We start from the raw sequence: 16290 nt of genomic DNA, 5'->3' as shown, positions 1-16290 counted from the left end.
AATCTTTCTATTCCCTTCAGAATCATTTGTGGCATGTTACTCATGTCACCTCTGATTATAATTCTCCCATTGTAAGTCTGTTACATGTCCTTCTTTCCTTTTGAATGCTTTTTTGCAGTTCATTCATTCTTACTAATTTACTCATTCTTTCCAAAGTGCCTCCCAAGCCCACTGTAATGTTCCAGGAGGTGAGACAGAAATGGATGACCAGTGGGGAAACATAACTTCTGCTTTTGTGTATATCACATACTTAGACATTTGTTTGTTTCTCTTGGTATATATTACAAACCTTGAAGGTGGGAACCATGCCCTACTGATCTTTGTATCCTACTAGTTATCCTGCCTTCCAGACTTAGCACATTTTCAGTCAGCTTGTGGTATAAATGGTATCTATTTCTAGCATATCATTCTGAGATTTAATGATAGGGGAACCTATTTCCATTTTCAAATATAGCAAAAGCATAGTTATTTTCATCCATTTGTACTCATTTCACTTTATTCTCAAAATGAGGTCCTGAGTTAATTGATAATTACCTTTGAAGTTTGTGGGTTATTTGAGGCAACCAGGTGGTGACATTGAGTTCTCAGCCAGTTTTTTTCTGGAATTGATTCAGCGGCCTTGAGTTGGTTTTGTCACTTGAGTCCCAGAAGCCATAGTTTCCTAGGAAAGATGATTCCCATTTAAATCAGGCTGTGAGTCTTGCCGGGTTAAGTAAAGAAGACTTTTGGTTCTGCTTCTTCAAACTTACTCAGTGAACTGGCACCAGTGTTTGTTTTTGGGTAATGCCTGGGAAAAGAGGAACCTTTCATTTTATTCAGAAGTCAAAAATAAAGGCCTCCCAACCACCTGGAGATTTTTTTGTCACAGCATACCAGTCGGGCTTCATTTTTATGCCTGACAACTAAGCAAACAGACTTTTGCTCTATGCTTGGGCCAATGCCCGCACTCCCTGGGGAGCAGGCAAAGCCATCTTGGCGTTGCACGGTCCAGAGGGGTTACCAGAAGTGAGCTCTCCCAGCTTCCTGGGGTGCCGACCGCTTGGAGCTGTGTCTCCTCCAGGCCCCACCTCCTTTGCTTCAGGAGTGTGTTGCAAACATACCCATTGCTTTCTCAGTCAGCCACTGCCTAAAGGGTCCGGATTCCTCTTCTCTTCTTTCTCTTGTGGAGCTGGAGAACCAGTCAGGCATCTGGTGGTCACACTAATTCAGGACAATTGCCTGAAGGTGCACAGTGTACCGTGCATAGACCAGCTGCCCTCTAATGGGTTCCCAAGCCTTGTCGGTGGCCGTGCCGAGCCTGTTCATTCTCTTGACCTTCCCCGGAAGGCCTGCTTCTGCTCTGCACATGCTCCACTTTGCAGAGTTCTCTGAGTGACTCCGGCCCCTCAAGAATGAGGCTCCTCCAGAACCTTTCTACCTCCTGAGCTGAGTTCTCTGAAAGTGGGTTCCCAGCTTTTGAGCCTTTTGTTTTTACCTTCTCAGCTGTACTTCTGCTGATGACTCATCTATCATCTCTAAAATGATTTGCTTGTTTTCTTCATTCCTATTTCTGCCCCACATATATACCTCCAAAGATACATGTTATACCTTTGAGCAGATTCTCCAGCTTTTTTTTTTAACTTGTTATTTGAAATAATTGTAGGTTCACAGGAAATTTGGAGAAAGGAGACATGGACAAGGTGGTATGCACCCTTTCCCCAGCCTCTCCCGTGGTCACATCTTACATAACCACAGTCAGAACAGGAAAGGGACTTTGCTACAGGCCACAGGTTCCCCTAAAGTGCATGTACTCATGGGCATGTGTTCAGTCCTGTGCAGTTTTATCATGTGGATTCATGTAACCACCACCACTTTGAACGCACAGAATCACACAGAATTGTTCCACCACTCCCCCAAGCCACCTCGGGGAGTGGTGGAAGCCACTTACCATTAGTGCTTGTAGCTGCCACTGGATGTTTCTTTTTATCCTCCTCACCCCGGTTGTACCTTACTTGACCCAGATAAAATGATGCATACGCAGCCCCTACTGCCTCTAACGCCTGCAACCACTAATCTGTTGTTTTCATCTCAATAATTTTGTTATTTTTAAGGTGTTACATAAATGGAGCGTGCAGTGTGTAACTTGTTGAGAGTGGCTTTATTTACTGAGCATAATTCCCTTGAGATCATCCCCCTGTTGCAAGTCTCTGAGTCCTTTCCTCTGCATTGCTGAGTGGTGCTTTATGGTGCAAATATACCACAGTTTGTTGAACCACTCACCCATTAAAGGACAATTGGGTTATTTTCACATTTTGGCTATTCCAGAAGAGAAGCTGCAGATCTTCACATACAGGTCTTTGCATGAACTTATGTTTTCATTTCTCTGCAATAAATGCCCAGGAGTGCAATTGCTGGGTCCTTTGCCAATGACCTTTGCTGTGGTGTTCTAAAAGAAACTGTTCAAAGCTTCTCCAGACTGACTGTCCCATTTCACACTCCCATCAGCAATGTAGGAATGATCTCTAGCTTTTTAGCATCTCAAAAGTCTAGGGTTGCTTCATAAATTTGTCGATGGGAAAGGTGCATGATATTTTAGGATGTGTACTTTATATGATCAAATCTCAGTGATTTATGTTAAACATTCCATTCCCTAGCTGAACTCTCTACATGGCACTCTTAAACATTTGATTTCTTTAATCTATTTATTTGATGTAGATACAGATGAGCAATTAAATGGACTCAAGCGAGAGAAAGCAAGCAGACATTAAGGGCCTAGAACCATCCACTGTGTTGTCAGCCCTTGCACAGCTGAACATTACGTTTTACTTGGGGCTTTCAGTCACTACCTACTGGTTTAGCCCTTTGTTTGTCTTCACATAAACTGTAGTATCTGGCATTAAAAAAAATATATGGGTGGTCTTCCCGTACATGAGAGTATCTTTAAAAATTTACTCATTTATGCTTTCTTTCTATAAAAACATAATGTTTATTAAAATAATTAAGAAAGTATTTGACAGTAAACATGTCCTCTTATTTAACTGGCTGAGTGATCTGGAATAAGTTGCTGTGTAGTGTCTCAGCTTTCCCAACTCCAAATGGGAATGAGCAAATCTATAAGGGGCATGGTGCACCCGAGTTACATTACATACGCAGAACACTTACCATTAGCGCTTGTAGCTGCCACTGGATGTTCCTTTTTTTCCTCCTCACCCTGGTTGTAACTTACTCAACACAGATAAAATGATACAGATTGAAATGTAAGTTGCAAAGGTCTAATTACCTAGGTGTAATCTGGTAAGTTCCTCACTCATCTTTGCTCAACCAGAAATGCTTCATCTACTTCTGCTGCTCTTGCTCAGAGTAATAAGCACCCTGCTTTGACTCTTTTCTTAGGATCACAGGTAGAAGCCTCTGTGGGATGGGCACAACCCCCACTCTGCTCCAGCTGCTGTGTGTCAGAATGGGATAGGCCACAGTGAAGAATCTTTACTCATGGTGCCGTTCATACTGGCTTAAATTACTTCCTTCACATCACTAAATTCTTTTGTTCCTAGCCCAAGCTGCAAAACAAATGAATGCTTTCTTCCATCAAATAAATAAGTGTAAAACATTTGTGTTGGCCTGTGGGAAAAGAGAGGTGTTATTATCTAAGAAGAACGTCCTTTGTTAAAATAGTTTAATTTATGTAGAGCCTTAATTTTTTCTTTTCTATGGCATGGTTCAAAGGTGTTTAAATTTGTGAATTTTCTATTTCTTAATATTGGCACAATATTTTTCAGTAAAGAAAAAATTTTATGTCAACAGAGAAATTAGAAGTTAGTGTAGAAAATTATAGGAAACACTAATAAATGTGACACATAATAATCACTTTAGATGGTTATTAAGTGAATTAATAATATGCTATGTTATCTCTATTTGTAACAGTATCAGAGATTGAAAATATATAACTGCACTGCTCCAAATTTTATAATTTCTCATTGAAGAATAACCTCTAAAAGTCACAAATGCCTGCTTTACTTAGTCATTGGTATATTGTCCTCAGTTAAAGTGATAGAAAGGTGAGGCACTCTAGCAGAAGCTCAGAAATGCAATGTTACCAGTCTTAAAACAAACGTAAATGTAATCTTGTTTACTTGTTAGATTTCTTTTTTTATAGAGCGTTTTCCATCTTAATTTCTTTTTTTGATACTCTGCTTCTAAACTAAATGTGAGAGGTCTTTGTTAATTGAGAGAAGAAATCATCCATGTGTGTTTCTAATATGTATTGTTTCTAATTGATGATTGTACTTACCTGAATAAGTGGCCAAAAGATTGATCACCAACAATCGATGAGGGTTTTGCCACGAAAGCTTTAAGGCTCTAAATAAACTAGGCTCGTAGAGAGTGGAAAGGCTTTTTTTGTTTTGTTATTTGTTTGTTTTCCTTTTTTTTAAAGCACAAAATGCAGAACCACAAGATCAAGGAAGGTTGGGCTTTTTTTTTGCTTCGCCAGTGGCATGGGTAGATGGAAGGGGAAAGTAGACCTCATCGGCTGTCCCCTTGTCTCCTTGCTGTCCTCTGGGAGGCTGCTCCTGACTGGGTTAGAAGAAGCTAAGACCCAAATGGGTGGAGGCTATCTAAGAAAGGACTTATTTCTTCTACATGGGTTCAAATCTGTATTCCAAGATAAATGAGATCCCTGGGTATGAAAGAATTGGATAATAAGATCACCAAATTGGGCCTATCGATCTTTAAGGAGCTGTGGGAGAGGAAAGAGATGCTAGGAGGCCGATTTCACATGTTCCTCAAGGGAGGACAATCTGAGACAGAGTTCCAGAAAGGATGCTTTATAAGCTGCCAGAAAAGAAAGAATGATTGAGGTAGCATGTTAACTTTATTTCAATCTTTACTAGGTTTCTGGTTTGATGAAGGGCATGCAGTGGAATTAGCATTTAGCCAGGCATTTGACATTTAATTGGTAGACAAGACAGGAAAATATGGGCTGTAACGACAGTCACTACAATCACTGTTGGACGGCTGCAAAAAAGAACCAACTAAGGATGTCAGCTGACAGAGGCCAAGACTATCCTTATCTCCCATTCTGATTGCCAAGTAGAAGACACCTGGGAGAGAGTGTTTGTGTAAGACATTACTTACACCCAGGTTGTGAATAAGGAAGTAATTTCCAGTCCCACCCACAATCAGGTGAGACTTTCTGAGAAAGCTGGTGACAGGAGATGGTAGACCAGTCATCTCAGCTGGACACCAGGGCTGGCAGATAGGTGGTTCTATTCTCTGTGTCACTTCTGTAGGGGAACAGCCTGTGCAGTTGTCATGTCTTTGAACTCCATTAGCCTATGCAGAACTTTTATATCCACATATGACAGCTGGAGAGATTGCTCATCCAAATTTGGCACCCCCGAAAACCTGCCTTTGTTGTATTGAGAGCTATTTATCTTGAAAATGGCCAGTTGCCACAAAGTGAGAACAGACTTGTGCCACAGCAGAAATCATCATGGCTGCATTACAACACTTGCAGGTGAGGCTCCAGTGCAGGATTGTTCAATGGATGGTGGCGGTGCTACAGGATGTTGCCCCTGCAGATATCTGTCCCCACACGGAAGGCTGGCCGGCGAGGGTGTGGATTGGTGTGGAAGGCATGCTTATCAGAGTCTAGGCCAGGCTCTGTCAACTATGTCAGATAATAGAATCAGGATCCCAAAAGCTTTCAGCAGGAGTAAGTCAAACCTATCACAGAAAGTTTGCTCATGGGTTTTAATGTATGAATCTTTAAATCAGAAACACTAACCTAGGTAGATTACAGAGTAGGTGTCCCATAGGACACAACAGAATGTGTTGGGCAAAAACAGCCTTATGTGTGCCCAATGACCGAGTCCATAATGATATCATGCCCCAGAGTATGGCATTTGGCTGTGAGGAGCAGAAGCCGAATCAGGAATCGGAGGCAACATCTGGCTCCGCTTGCTGCTGCTGGATCACCTGTGGTGGTGCCTTTGGTTCTCCAGCTCCCGCTTGGAAAGGGGAGAGGGTTCAGACGATTGAGCTGGTGTGGAAGGAGCTCCAGCTCATGCCGTGCTGGCAGAGTTCAAGGAATAGTCTCAGCCTTGGGAAGGAAGACTGCGGGATTGTCACCCTCTTCAGAAACTTGCAGAGTCAAGGAGGAATTACACTTTGACGAGCTGCAGGCTCCTTCAGGGGGACACTCATTGCTCTCAAAATGACCTGGGGCTGGGGAGGAGCTTTTTCCAAATGCGACAACTCTGGGAATATGTCTTACTCTTCCACAATGTTGGGGAAGTAATAGAAAACAGAAATCTCTGGGAATATGTCTTACTCTTCCACAATGTTGGGGAAGTAATAGAAAACAGAAATTTCCTCACCTCAAAATCTGCTTTTAACAAAGAAGATTCAGTGTAAATATCTGGGCAGTTGAGGCTCCCACTCTGACCTTGATCTCCTTGTCAGCGTGTATCTAGCCACAGCACCTGTGCCTCAGCCTGGTCTCCACCACGTGTCTGCAGGCCTCCACCCTGCCATGCTGCAGCGACCATGCCAGGTCCCTTAACCGTGGGCAACCTGACCTGCTTCTGGTTTCTTCTCCTCCTTTCTCCTCTCTCACACATATTGGCATCAGTATTCATGATACTGACTTTGATTTGCCTGCTTCTGCCTACCCCCAATACAGCCTTCATAAATTTCTTCTCATCATATTAAGGCATCTCTTATCACCCACCCAACCAGGATGAGGTCCTCCTCAAACCCTTACTCAGTCGGGGCAACAGGCATGTGCATCAGCAGCTGGTCACCCCAGGCCTCAGAACATGCTCTGCATGGCTGGGGTGGTCCCCCTCTGATCCCTGCCTAGACCTGAAGCTGAGCCACTCTGGGCCCCTTGCAGGTGCCCTCTCCAGTTCTCCCTGCAAGTTGCCATTGAAACAACCCACTTCTGCTCCAGACTTGCTGCCTGCTGTGGTGCTTATACTTCCCACGCTGACTTACAGCTCACCCATCCCCACTGGGACCTAAGTGGCTGTCCTTGTCAGAAACAAGAGTAGGGAGGCAGATCCCAGGGGGAGGAGCTTCTGTTTGCAAAGTGCTTGTAGCAGTTGAGCACACTCACACATCTGTGAGCGTCTCATTTGAGTCTCAAATTGGCTTTGCCAGTTAAGGAAGGCATATGTGGTAAGATGATCCCATTTCATAGGTGAAAATGCTGAAGGCAGAGCTCCAAGGGTTTTCCCCAGGTCACGCGGTGGAGAGGTATAGGGTGCGCCTCTGGCAGGTCAGGGAGGAAGAGGCCTTTTCAGGGCTTTCTCCCAGCAGGCCTGTGGTTCCGCCTTCAGGCTCACCTAGCACAGGGGCCTGGAGGAAGGGACTGGGGTGGGGGGCACACCAGTCAGACCCAGCAGACGCTGGGCCAGGGTTCTCCTACATGTTTATCATGGGAGGTTTCTCCCCAGAACCCCACATCTCCCTAGCCCAGCCCTCTCTGTGGACCCCAGCCCGTGAACCAGGTCTGTACACACAGGCAGCCCAGTTGCAGGCTGGGTTCATGCTCCCGTCCATGGAGTGCTCCTGGCCGAGCTCGGAGGGCCTCTAGGGGGCAGCACTGCCTCATGCTGTGGTTGCCTGCCAGCCGGCTGCTGAAACCTGGGATAGACTGCAAGCCCTCTTGCTATTGGGTGAGGAATTATTTTATTGTGAACTAACAGCATGGGCAGAAGTGCGGTTTTTTTCATCCTTAGGAAATTTATAGTAAAAACTGTGGTAAAAATTCAGGCATGCTAGAGACTCTTTAATTCTTTACTTCAGAGCTTATTTTAGGCATCATATATACCAATTTAAAAGCTTAAAAATAGACTCTGCCAGAACCATATTGCATTATGATATGCATCAGTCTGTTACCAGTTGACATCAGACCTTTATCGGAGACTTTTCTCCAAACTGAATGAGAATATTTCCTGTTGGGTCAGACAGAAAAATTCTAAAGGGGCGCCAAGGACCTCTGGCTATTTTGACAGCATGGAGTTCAGTGCAACCTTGCTCCTTCCACCTCATTTATTTTTGCCTTTTCAATGGCCTGATCCTGGGATTGAATCCTGTGGTCTTCTCTGCAGCTGTGCCCCGCCCAGGTTCACAGCTGGCCAGGCAAGGTAAGCATACGCCACCACAGATGTATGCTGGAGTGTCCAGGATGTTGAGGAAATAAGCTAGTTCTTTAAAAAATTACCAGCAGGAAAGGAAAGGGTTTCAACCACAGACACTTATGGCACTTCCCCTGGAAGCAAGGGGAAGTGATTTCTATAGACTCTGGGGGGCTAATTCTAGCACCTTATTTTTAGGTATAAAAAGATTTAAATGTGGAATGGTGTTAAGTTTATCTAAGTGACATATTTTGAACAATTGGTAGGAACTGGGGTATGTTTTGAAAAATAGAGGAAAAAGATTTTTAAAGCTTTGTGATTCTTATTAGAATTTTTCTTACAAGAACAAAAGAATGAATGGCTGACATAATACTTACTTCTTCACTCTGCATATATCATCTTAGGTAGCCTTCCCAGCAGCTCCTTGAGGTGGGCATTATTACTAAGTCTGTTTTATAGGTGAGAAAACCGACGTGGACCCAGGTAAGCAACCTGCCCACACTCAGCCCAGGAAGGTGGCTGGGACACGTATACGAGGTGTGTCTTACCCGGGATGGGCAAGGTCTCTGCCCCACTCTTAATTCATGTTGTATTTTGTTCCTATTGCAGTATTTTTCTAGTAGACTTTTAAAAAACATGTGTTTCTGTTTTTTCAACAAATTTAAAAGAAGAAATGATAACTTCTGCTAGTGTTATGAGAACCTAGCTCTTAAAGAGTGTAGTGTAACTGAAACCAAAGACCCTCATTGGCCCCAGCCCTCCATGGGTCAGTGTCAGGGTCCCCAAGGGCTTGCTTGCTGTCCCATGCATCAGACGCCTTCTGTGATGCAGAGCCGACATCTGAGGTGGAGTTGGCTCCTGTACTTTGTTCTCAGCGTTGCTGCTCTGTTTGGATTATAGTGAATGAAGTATATTCACACTAATCTATATTCACACCCTTTTCTGGAAGTACTTCTGCTGAAGTCATTCAGCTCCCCTGAAGGAACACTGTCTCTGAAGAATTGGCAGTTTAATATGCAGTGAGCCTCCATGCCTTCCACTTCCTGCCTGTTAATTAGCTGCCAGGGCTCACCCACCAGCAGGTGTCCTCCAGGGGCCCCCTGTTCTGGGTTCTCTCACACAGCGATGGGGCAGAGCCAGCCTCAGCACAGCCCATGTTTTAAGGCAGGATTTGAGACGAGGGAGAGAAGTAAGTGGTTGGATTTGTGACCGCCCGCTTACTTAGTGAATGGTACCGCTCACCTGGATTGGCTGCACTGTAAAGACCGCCCGCACCGGTGTCGGTGGGGTTTGGAGGGTGTGGAGCACTCCCGCTCTGCTGGCAGCAGTGTGAGATGGTGCTGCCTCTTTGGAAAACAGTTCAGGAGTTTGTTAAAAAGTGATACATACACCCACCGTATGGCCCAGCCACTCTACACCTAGATATTTACCTAGAAGAAAGGAAAGCGTGAGTGTGCTCAGAGGCTGCACACCAGTGTTCGTAGCAGCCACATTTGTCATGGCCCAACACGGGAAACACCACCAGTGCCATTGCAGACAAGTGGGTACATTGTGGCATATCCACAGTGTGGAAAACTCTTCCATGATAAAAAGGAATGAACTGTTGATACACAAAATAGTATGGATGAGCCCCAAAATAATTATGCTGAATGAAAGAATCCAGGCCTCAGAAAAGAGTGCATGCTGTATGATTCCGTGTATGTAACTGTTTCATGGATAATGACAGAAAGGAGATCACTTACTGCCTGAGAAGAGAGGGCAGAGGGCTACAAAGGGCACAAGAAAAATTGGGGCGATGGATTGGTTCACACTCACTATCTGGGAAGCAGTGACCTTTACAGGGGTGTATACATACATCCAAGCTTACCAAAGCGTTCACTTTACATTTGTGCAGCTTATTGTGTGTTGGTTGTACTTCAGTAAAGCAGTTCTCAAAGAAGATTAGCTCAGAAACAAAAGGCCAAATACAGCACAATTTCTTTTCAACAGCACAGTGTTGTGGATTAGCCACAGAGGCCAGTGTGGCTGAGCAGTGTTGGGAGGAGCTGGTGACTAGCCCTGGGTCGCCATAGCCGAGGTGGCTGCCTGTGACGGACACGGGGGAGATACAAGAGGTGACTTCTACATCCCTGAGGAAGCAGGAAGCATTCTCTGCAAACACCAACCACTTCCAAGCCACCAGGGTCCACTGGGTTTGTCTTTCTCAGTTCACGAAAGGCTCCCCAGAGATCTGGAGGGGCAGCAGACTTTCTAGAATTGGTTGAAATGCTCTGCGCCCACCAGGCCTGAAGTAGTTCTTGCCACTGTTGTTCCAAGTTGTCTTTCCCTGTCCAACTTTCTGGACACATTTTTAATGGTCGTGGCAATGAAGGTGTTGGAGTGTTTTCACTCTGCAGGCTCTGTCATGGAAGGGCTAAGCTGTGGCTGGGCTGACCAGGGCCTGAGCGGGGTGTGTACCCAGCAGTGCCACATCCCAGTCTCCCATCTGGTATGGTGATGAATTTATTGCACCGCATTATCTGCTTCCTTCTTTTCTGAGGGATGTAAAGTACACACATCTGAACAGTGGTTTTAGAATTAATAATGGAGTGTAATGCCCTTGCTAAAAATAAAACTATCCATTTGCTAAATAAGAGTCAGAAGATATGTGAAAGAATACCTGTTGTGTTTAGCAGATGTTTCGGTTATTGGAGGGGGCCTTTTCTTACCTCTGTTGCACTCAGACTGAGCCTAGAATTGGAAAGAGCAACTTGCCTGCCTTTCTTCTCTTCTGCGGCAGTCCGCTGGGGCTTTCTGCCCGACTTCGTCCCCATGCAGCAGCTGCACACTGCCTCTTCTGCGTGTGTGTCCCACTCACAGTCGGACTGTCTGGGTGCTTCCCCCTCCCTCCTGTCACCCTGGGAGCAGCCCGCAGCTGGGCTGCCTTGGTCTCGGGACTCCCCTGGGCAGCGGGGCAGGGCTGGCTCACCAGGCGCTCTGTCCTTCCCCAGCTGTGGACATGGCTGGAGGAGCTGCAGAAGGAGCTGCTGGATGACGTGTACGCTGAGTCGGTGGAGGCTGTGCAGGACCTCATCAAGCGCTTTGGTCAACAGCAGCAGACGACACTGCAGGTCACAGTCAACGTGATCAAGGAGGGGGAGGACCTCATTCAGCAGCTGAGGTGGGCCTGCGCCCCACCCCACCCTGCCCCTGCCCTCCCTGGAGCAAAGCACTGGGAAGTCCTCCCGATTCCCCTTTCCCTCATGCTTCCGAACAGTTAACTGTAACTGCACACCGCCAGGTAGACAACAGATAACTTCTGTGAACACACAGGAGACTAACATCTCTTTCTCTTTCCCCTTTTATCTCCCTGACAGTTTAACTCTGTAACCTTTTTCATTATAGCATTGACTGATAAGCCTTCATAGAATTCAGCTTTTATTTCTATTTATATCTATTTTATTTCTATAGTACCTACATAGTAATTACTCAGATTTCTTCACAGACAGATTAGCTTAAGCTCTGAGGACCATGTCCCTCAGGCCCCAGATCCGGCAGCTCCAGAGTGTGGTGGGGCATCTGTCTTCTCAAAGTTGAGGCTCGAGTGGGCCAGACCTCTGGGCTGCTCCTGTCCCCAGGAGCTCCCGGTGGCAGGATGGCAGGAGGCAGTGCTGGGGCTGGAAGCTAACCCCTTTTATTGGATCATGGGGACATTTATGTAAATGTCATCCTCCTGCGGTATCTCTGAGAGCACAGATTATGGAATCATTACTGATAACTTCACGAATTGCTCGCTTTGCTTAGAGGCAGGAAAAAATGAATTGATAAAGGCTTAATTGACTGAATTAAAGTCTAACCCCTCAGACCAATGTGACTGCTGATTGTAGGAAACAGGTATCATCAATTCTCTCCACTTAAGGAGAAAACTGGCTAAAAAAATGAAGCTGCTAAAATGATTTTATGTACTTACTAGACTTGTATGCCAGAGGCCAGGGGCAGGGGAGACTCTCCGAGTACCTCAGACCTGCAGGCGTGGCGGGGGAGGAAGTTGGTGTTGTTTTGCTGGGGAGGCAGCTTATTCCATTTTCTGAGACGAGCAGCCCTGCTTCCTGCCAGCCTCCTTCCCGCTGAAGTCTGAGCTGTCGGATCTGGGGTCTGACAGTGTGAGGCCTTCTCCTCCAATTCCTGTTTGTCACACTAAGGTCCCGGCCCCCTTGTTCTTTCGCAGGGACTCCGCCATCTCTAGCAACAAGACCCCCCACAACAGCTCCATCAGTCACATCGAGACGGTGCTGCAGCAGCTGGACGAGGCCCAGGCCCAGATGGAGGAGCTCTTCCAGGAGCGCAAGATCAAGCTGGAGCTCTTCCTGCAGCTGCGTATATTCGAGCGAGATGCCATCGATGTGAGTGACCCACACCAGGCGCCCCGTGTGCCGCCCTCGGCCCCTGCCCCCTCCAGTTCCTGTGCCCTTTTCCACTGCGGAAGGAGGACAGAGGAAGGAAGGCCAAGTCCTTCCTGGCTCATCCCAGGGAGGTGGGAGACTGGCTCAGGCCTCACAGCAGGACAGCGACAGCGGCTACTCCAGGCAGAGCTGCTGCATGCAGACCAACACGGCTCGCCTTCGCCTCCACTGTGTCAGCCTGGACGGGTCCTGCCTGGGCGCCCCCTGCCCTGCGGCAGAGGGAGGCATCAGCTGAAGGCCGCGCTCTCCCTGCCTCTCCCTCCCTTCTTTCCCCGCCAAGAGTGAGGATGAGCCTATCCTGTGGTGAAAGCATTTTTACGTAGTAGAATACCCAATTTTTTTCTCAGAGAAGTGTTCTTAGGTGATCTAAAATCCCTACCTAAAAATTGACTCTTGCACCTTATATTGATTAGAAGACAGAAGTACAGATTTCTTTTCTTTTTCTGAACAAGAAGGGATAGTAACTAACTATGCCAGGGAAGATACTGTTTTTGAACTTGATGAAGTACAAGAAGAATTAAGTATAATTGAGTGACACTCAATCTGCCTGTGAAACATGATGAAAGGAACCAAAACTTCATTCAGCCTGGGTGCGGCTGGTTTCCCAGGGCCCATCAGCTGCAGGCAGCTGGTGGCGGTGACTGAGCGTGAGCGCCGGTGCAGCCACTTCCAAGCCACCCAGGGGCCCGTGGGACTGCCCACACAGAGCATGCCCTCCCCATGTTTATTTCTTATCCAGACCCCAAGTGCTACCAAAGGCAGATGGATGGCAGGGCTCTGTGTAGACTGCCCACCGTGGGTCAGCTGAGGGTCTCCTGTGCCAGGAGTGGGCCTGGTGGGCCTCTCCGGCCTGTCCGCAGCTCCTGCTCTGAGGGCAGCCTTCCTGTGTGGTGCAGGGCCAGGCCCTGTGTGGGCCTCTCTCATGGCCTTTGACCGCTTGCCTCAGCTTCCATCAATGTTTTTGTGACAGACAGGTCTTCGTGGCTATTTTCATTGTCATCGTTAGTTCCTGACAAGAAAGGAGTTAAACTCTACATGTGGCCTGGTAAAACCTGCTCGAAGAGTCTTGGCCTTTGTTTCCATGTGAAACCATGTGGAGAACAGGTGCTGGCCTCAGCTCACTTGGGGCCTGCCACGGCCTGGGCCTGGCATCCGGGTTAGAGGTGGCCGCAGTATCTGAGCAGAGCCCCCCCGGCAGGTCTGTTTTCCTCTCTACTTCAGGGGAATTGCTTTGTAAGCTTACCTGCTCATTGAATACTTCCAGTTAAGAAACACACAGCGATCAGAAACATTATTTGAAGTTTTTCTTCAGGGCAGGTGTATATTTTTAAAAAATTTCTTAGCTTCATTTGTATTAATGTTACTTCAAAGGGAAAAAATTTTTAATTTTTATTTCCACTTTCAATGAACCAGGGTTTTAAAATGTGCATTTTAAAATGTGGAACCCACACTAAAGCCACAAAACTCCAAGTGGCCTCAGTAAAGCCGGTGTGTCAGGCCATGGGAAGTACTTTTTTTGAGCTGAAGAAATTAAACCTGCAGTCCAATCACAGGCCAGCTAAAATACAATTTAAAAGCTTTTAAAAAAATGCCACAGACTAAGAACCCTCTTTCTCTGGAATAATCCTGAGATGTGAAAACCTGAACAGTTTTGGCTTCAGCTGGGATTTCCTCCCATATCTGGGAAAATGCTCCTCCTGACTGCACATAGGAGGCATGGAGTTATCCTTATGGTAGAAATTCATCTGTTCCTTGGCTGACTTCTTAAAAATTCCCCGTCTCTCATCTTTCCATTGGAGTAGCATTTCCAATTCTCAGAAGTGGGTCAAGTTTCTCCATGGCTTAGAATATTGCTACTCAGCCTCGAGCTATTCCAAGAAGAATCTACTCTATTGACCTATAAAGGACAAAATCATAATATAGCATCCTGGGAGAGTTTAGTTATGGAAAATAGTAATAATAATGTGTATGCTTGGGAAAGAAACACTTTCTAAAAATCCTGGGATACATTTTAAAAAATTGTTTCAAAGTTACTTCTCCAAAGAATCAGTATTCAAAAACGACTCCCACTCCAGAGCTTTGTTTTTGCCATAATATTCTTGTCTTTGCTTGTGTGGTGAACAAGCTTTAATATTAAACTTTGAAGCAAGATTTTTTCTGAAGAGCCTTTGATTATGGCCATTGCCAGAGAGTTTCTTTATGCTTGGTGAGTGTTTTTAAATCCTGCTGGTTTTAGCACATTAATCTTTTTGATTAACCATTACTTGAGTGTTGTGAACCTGATTTTGTCTCTGGGAGACATTGTTGCTGAGTCTGTATCCCACTACAACACCTAAATCTCTTCTCCCTCAGTGTCAGAAAACAAATACTAAGAAAGAAAATACCCCTTAGGGTTGAGGTAAAGATGAAATATACGATAGTTTGTTTCCTTCTTAGAAATACTTTTCCTCAGTGGCTTTTTTGTTTATGTCTAATTTGACAGTATGTAAATTTATTAATTTTATAAATTAGTATAATTTAGTAAATTAACATAACATATACATATTATACAAACCCCAGTAATAAAAGAATAAATCAGGAAGATTTGTGCCATAGGTGTTTGGGAAGCCTGAAATCTTTTATTACTTACTATCTCCCAGCTGGATTCTGTGTAAACACATACTCAAATTTTCAAACTGTTTTAGTTACTGCTCATCTGGATGTAATAAATTGGGATCCATGGAAAATGTTATTCCTTGAAAATGTATATAATATATTGTTTCACAAAAAGGTTTTTCTTCCTTTCTTGATTGTATAACTTCTGGTCTTAAACTTTAGAAAGTACGTTATGAAAGTTTGTAAAGCTACACAAAAGTAGCCAGGATAGGTCAATGAACTTCCACATCCCTGTCTCCCAGATTCAACAGGAGTTTGTCCCCCTTACTGCAATATCCCTTCTTTTGTTGTGCTTTTTACCTCAGAGAACACCTTTGCCGACTTATATTTCACTTCTGTAGGTGTTTCTAAATACCTCTGAAGAATAAGGCCATTTTCATACTTATCCACAAGTCCCTAAGCCCCTCACCAAGCTCACAGGCCTTCCTTGGAAGGCACCCTTTAATACCCACCTCTGTTCAGATTTCTGCAGGTGCTTCCATTAAGGGGCTACACGTGGGGTCTGCGCCTGCCTTGGATGGTTAGTTTTGTCCTCCAGCATGTCTCTCCATCCACCCGTTCTTTCTTCCATTCCATGACTTGTCAGAATTGCTGCATCAGTTGTCAGAGAAACCAGATCCCACATTCTGCATTTGCTCACTTGATTTCTTCAAGGTGGTTTAACTGTTTTTCTTTGCTGATGTTCCCTGTGAACTTTGCAATTATGTGTAAAGACCTGATTAGATTCAGATTCAGATTTTGTGTGAGAAGCTCCACAGGTGGTGCGTCGCCGTTTCTCTTGTTGGAAGGCACATCCTGTCCAGTCCCACTCCTCTAGGGATGCTAGGTTGGTCTGTGGGTTTAGAGATGGCACCTCATCTTTGCTAAGGCCCTGTCAGCCTTTCTCATTATAGTTTTCTGTGCATTGATGATCAGTGCCTGAACTGTTATTTTGCTAGAATTTCAAAAAAAATTATAATTTCATTATTCTTTCTACATTTAATAGATGTTTCCATAAAGAAATCCTTCCCTTCATCATGTTTAAGTAATTAATTTTCTCCTATAATTACCAATTTTTAGAATAAAGGCTT

The 16290-nt window shown here is 45.2% G+C and overlaps 1 protein-coding gene across 7 annotated transcripts in view; it reads left to right on the top strand.

Annotated features, from left to right (window-relative positions):
• TRIO (trio Rho guanine nucleotide exchange factor) overlaps positions 1–16290 on the top strand; it is a 374188-nt gene that overhangs the window by 225276 nt on the left and 132622 nt on the right. For all 7 annotated transcript variants that reach the window (XM_036896706.2, XM_057496255.1, XM_036896708.2 and 4 more), the window contains exons 12-13: positions 11114–11283; positions 12331–12505. In XM_036896706.2, coding sequence (XP_036752601.2) covers positions 11114–11283; positions 12331–12505 — 345 coding nt within the window. The remainder of the gene's footprint in view (positions 1–11113; positions 11284–12330; positions 12506–16290) is intronic.

Source organism: Manis pentadactyla, chromosome 2, assembly GCF_030020395.1.
Source record: "Manis pentadactyla isolate mManPen7 chromosome 2, mManPen7.hap1, whole genome shotgun sequence".
Classification (NCBI taxonomy): Eukaryota; Metazoa; Chordata; class Mammalia; order Pholidota; family Manidae; genus Manis; species Manis pentadactyla.
The sequence above is the reverse complement of the archived record's forward strand: the minus strand, read 5'-3'. Positions and strand labels throughout refer to the sequence as shown.